At 34.2% G+C, this 4,549-nt stretch overlaps 1 protein-coding gene across 1 annotated transcript; it reads left to right on the top strand.

Moving 5' to 3' along the window:
- Window positions 1-448: 448 nt before the first annotated feature.
- On the top strand, window positions 449-2,588 carry LOC145086459 (uncharacterized). The gene is made up of 4 exons (XM_079024219.1): window positions 449-745; window positions 912-1,168; window positions 1,241-1,701; window positions 2,166-2,588. The coding sequence occupies exons 1-4, from the start codon at window positions 621-623 to the stop codon at window positions 2,430-2,432; spliced, it is 1,110 nt and encodes a 369-aa protein (XP_078880345.1). The 5' UTR covers window positions 449-620; the 3' UTR covers window positions 2,433-2,588.
- Window positions 2,589-4,549: the final 1,961 nt, after the last annotated feature.

Raw genomic sequence — 4,549 nt, 5'->3', positions numbered from 1 at the left:
CTTATTTAAATATGAGGTTTAATGTAATTTTTATTTTAATTAATGAAATGCTTTTTATTTTTAATTAAATTTTATGTTTAGTATTAATTTAAAAATTATAAATAAAAAAATTAATTTTATTTAATAAATAAAAAAAATTAATTTTATTTAATAAATAAATAAAAAAGTGAAGAAATGGCTTCCCACCCATTCCTTAGGTGAGGGAAAAAATATAAGGGAAAGAAGGGAATGACCCACAAAAAAAATGAAGGAAGCTTTCCTTCCATATCATCCGGTTTAAATTAAAAAATTAATAGCTATTATAAATAAGGTTTGCCAAATACCCTTTTAAGACTTTGTTAAAGTTTTGATGTGGTGAAGTTGTAAAACCTTTAATTAACCTTTAATTAAATGTTGTTGACTTAAAGACTTTGTTAAGGTTTTGATGTCGTGAAGTTGCATAGACCAAGTAAAACCTTTGAAGAATCTTGCAACAATGGCCTTCTTGGCATCTTCATCCTCCTGTCGTGTCAACGCTATCATCCATACTAAAACCCTCTTTCTTCCACGATCCTACAAACAAATTAACTTATATTTGATCAGATTCCAGTCGGAACAACAACAATCCACTCGTTCTTTTGATGGCCAACCCACCGGTAGCAACTGGCGGTGCGGCGAACAAAATAGTCGTTATTGGCGGCGGAGTTGCCGGCTCCTACATTGCTAAATCGCTCCAGTTTCATGGCAATGTAACACTAATTGATCCGTATGGTTTCTTATTCTTCTCTCTAATCCTTTTCTTTTTCAGAATTGCTACATGATTTTATGTTTTGAGTATTAGTTTTCTTTTACAATATGGATTCGTGAACAAATCAATTTTGGATTGGAAAATAGAATTCGGATTCATAACATTTAGACCCGAATATGAACAGGAAGGAGTATTTCGAGATTCCATGGGCAAGCTTGAGAGGAATGGTGGAACCAACTTTTGCGGAGAGATCCTTAATCCAGCATAAACATTACCTAACATCATCCCGTCTCATCGTCTCCAATGCTATCGACATATCTGATTCAGAAATCCTCCTATCAGAAGGTCGATCGATCCCGTATAATTATCTCGTTATTGCTACAGGTCATGACGATCAAGTACCAAAAACTAGATCGGAGAGACTGAAACAATACCAATCAGGTAAACCCAATTTCAAGTTTCTTTCAGATCGATGGTAGTTTGAAGCTTATGAGCGCTGTGTAATCATCGCAGAAAATGAAAAAATAAAAGCTGCGGAATCGATTTTGATTGTTGGAGGCGGGCCCACCGGAGTAGAACTTGCCGGAGAAATTGCAGTTGATTTCCCGGAGAAGAAGATAACATTGGTCCATAGCGGCTACAGGTTGCTGGAATTCCTTGGACCAAAAGCTTCTAAGAAGACATTAGATTGGCTAAAATCAAGGCATGTTGAAGTGAAATTGGATCAAACTGTGAATCTGGAGGATGTTGCAGATTTTAGCAATGGAACCAAACTGTATACAACTTCAGCTGGTGAAACAATCAAAGCGGATTGCCATTTCTTGTGTACAGGGAAGCCATTGGCGTCTTCTTGGTTGAAAGGTACCATTTTGAAAGATCGATTGGATGAATTAGGGAGGTTGATTGTTGATGAAAATTTGAGAGTTAGGGGTCGAAAGAATATCTTTGCCATTGGAGATATTACCAACATCAAGGTTAGTTTCCACTTTCCATTCCCTGTTCTAAGTCTTGATTTTTTTAGATGATTTGTAGGCACCATAATTAGGCCTTGTTTTCTTATGCATTTTTGGTTTTTACCTAAACGAAAAAAATCCAGTTTCTAGCCCCACAAAACTGTTTTTGTTCAATTTTTTCAATTTTGATTTTGATGTTTTGGGTTTCGTTTTTCTTTTTGGTTTTTAGTTGCATAAAGCTATAAAAACAGCAATTGAATAGATAGATTTGTTGAAACCAAAATCACTAGTCCCTAGTGGTAACTCTAAATACCTTTAATAATTAATCAAGAAAAAAACTTTTATATATATAAACAACACCATATGAAACAAAAAACAGAATCAACCCGAAAATCTCTGTTTTCTTACAACAGACATGTGAACCATTGTTTTGTGTGTAAAAGACGTTCTTATCTTATGATGATAACATGACATGTGAACAATAGGAAATGAAGCAAGGTTATTTGGCGAAAAAGCAAGCATCAGTTGCTGCTAAAAACCTGCAACTATTGATACGTGGAGGAGATGAAAGCAAGATGACAACTTACAAAATGAGTTCAAGTCATAACGCGATTGTTTCACTAGGTAGACATGATGCAGTGGCTCAATTACATCTTACTACAATGATTGGATTAATCCCTGGATTAATCAAATCCAAAGACTTATTTGTTGGTAAAACAAGAAAGGAATTAGATCTCGATTCTCGTGATTGACGGTTGTGTCATATAAACATTTTTTGTTATATAAACATTTTTTTTGTCTTAAAAAAATTTGGACTTATAGATTCATGTGTAAACAAATCAAACACTTCTCCGTCATCCATCAATATTGTTCTTTCAAATCTATATATATCTTTAATGTTTCAAATATGGTGGCTAATGTGTCTTCTAGCAATAATATTCTACTTCACAGGCACTAGTGATAGAAGCTTTCTTAATTACGTATTGTCTTACGACAATTGCATATGAATAAGTTATATATTGTATATATGTGTATGTTGTTTTTTATATAACTGGTGTTGGTATTTAAACTAGATTAAAAACACAAAATCGCCCACATAATCTTGCAGGTTTAGTCCGCAAGATGGTTTTGTTGCACCTTTGGTCCCTATGTCTTTTCTATGTTGTACTCACAGTCCCTTGGGCTAACCCCCCTCAAATGTTCATGTGCTAAGTGCCTCATAGGTTTTGCGTATGAAGGTCTTTTTGTCATTTCAGGTAGCCCTCTCTTTTTCCTTCTTCAAAACATTGATTTTTTTTTCTTTTGCTTTGCCTTCTTCATCATTCATCGGTCAAGATTAGGGGTGGCAAATCGGACAATATTGTCGTGTTTGCGTCTGACGCGAGATGATATTGTTTTATTTGACACGAACATGGCACAATATGATGGTGTTTTCTTTTTAACTAACACGAAAACGAATCAATTAAGAAACGAACATGACACAACAAGTCAAAAATAACATATACTAACAATTAGTTTATTTAAGTATTATAACATATAATAATTAGTTTATTTAATTAATACTTAATTATATATAACACGAAAAACATGAAAAATACAACATTCAAATGCTAAATCGTGTCAAAATTATCTCAAATTTGGAACACAAACACGACACAACGTCGTGTCTTTTAAACTATACACGAACACAATTTTGAATTTTAATTTCGTGCAAATTTCTTTTCGTGTTGCGTCATTAATTGACACCCTAGTCACTAGTCAAGATAACATAAAACACCAAGAAAAACATGTAATTTGCTATTTATTTTTTATTATTGAACAAAATTACACAAATGGTCCTTATGGTTGGCAAAAAACCACACTGCAAGTCCTTTTGAGGATTTTTATTCTGTTTGAAATCGCACGCGATTGGTACTTCTGACTAAAACCGTCAGTTTACAAGGGTTAAATGCTCGTAAAATGACCAAATACCTTTATTGACTTTTTTTTTTCTTTTTCTTTAAAATGTTTTATAACGACTAAAATAAAAAAAATGGACTCACCATCTTAATCATTATAACTAATGACAAATCATTAAACTTATCTTGATTTTTTTTACAAAAACTCGATCATCCATTTGTCACATACATTGCCATCTATTCACATAAAATCACCTAATTAAAATCATTCTATCATCATTACCAAAATCTGGTTCAAGACAAAAGACCAACTCAACCCAAATTACAAACTAAATAAAATATAAAATCAAGACCCAATAAGACCTTAAAAATACAAAATTGCTCCATCATCATCACCGAAAACAACAAATTGGTTCATGAAGAACGTATTGGAAGAGTAATATGTCAGAGTCGTCGAAGAAAAGGTTGGGGAGAAGTGCAGTCACTTGAGATGAGGATGATTTTGAACTTAAAAATACATATTGTCTTCTTCTCCTACCCTTCATGTAACACTTGGTTTCAGATTTGCCCTTTTGCTTGGGCCTGTGGCCCAATCATCAATTGTCATGGGGTTTAGGGCTTCAGGAAAGGAAGGATTTAGCCATTTCGGATGTAGTTGCCATGGTTTAAATGATTTATGTATTTGAGTGTGTCTTCGGAAGCCAATGATATGACTGTAAATTGATATCTCAGTCTTTTATGGGTTTTGGGTTTTGTTCGGAAGGTTTTAAGGGTTGGGGGTATTGCTGGGAGCGTAGGGATTCTCGCCACCTTTTCGTGGATATAAGGTTCGTTGGAAACAGACCTAGGATGAGTGAGTTATGGCATTTTGAAGTTATTGACAGAATTGGCCCTTGGATGGAAAAGCTTGCAAATCAGTCCCACGCATGCAAGGATGCATACACATGTTTAGCTGGGTACGCCCAGCTTAA

Source organism: Lactuca serriola, chromosome 2, assembly GCF_051521515.1.
Source record: "Lactuca serriola cultivar US96UC23 chromosome 2, Lser_US96UC23_V15, whole genome shotgun sequence".
Lineage (NCBI taxonomy): Eukaryota > Viridiplantae > Streptophyta > Magnoliopsida > Asterales > Asteraceae > Lactuca > Lactuca serriola.
This window is presented reverse-complemented; position numbering and strand designations above follow the sequence as displayed.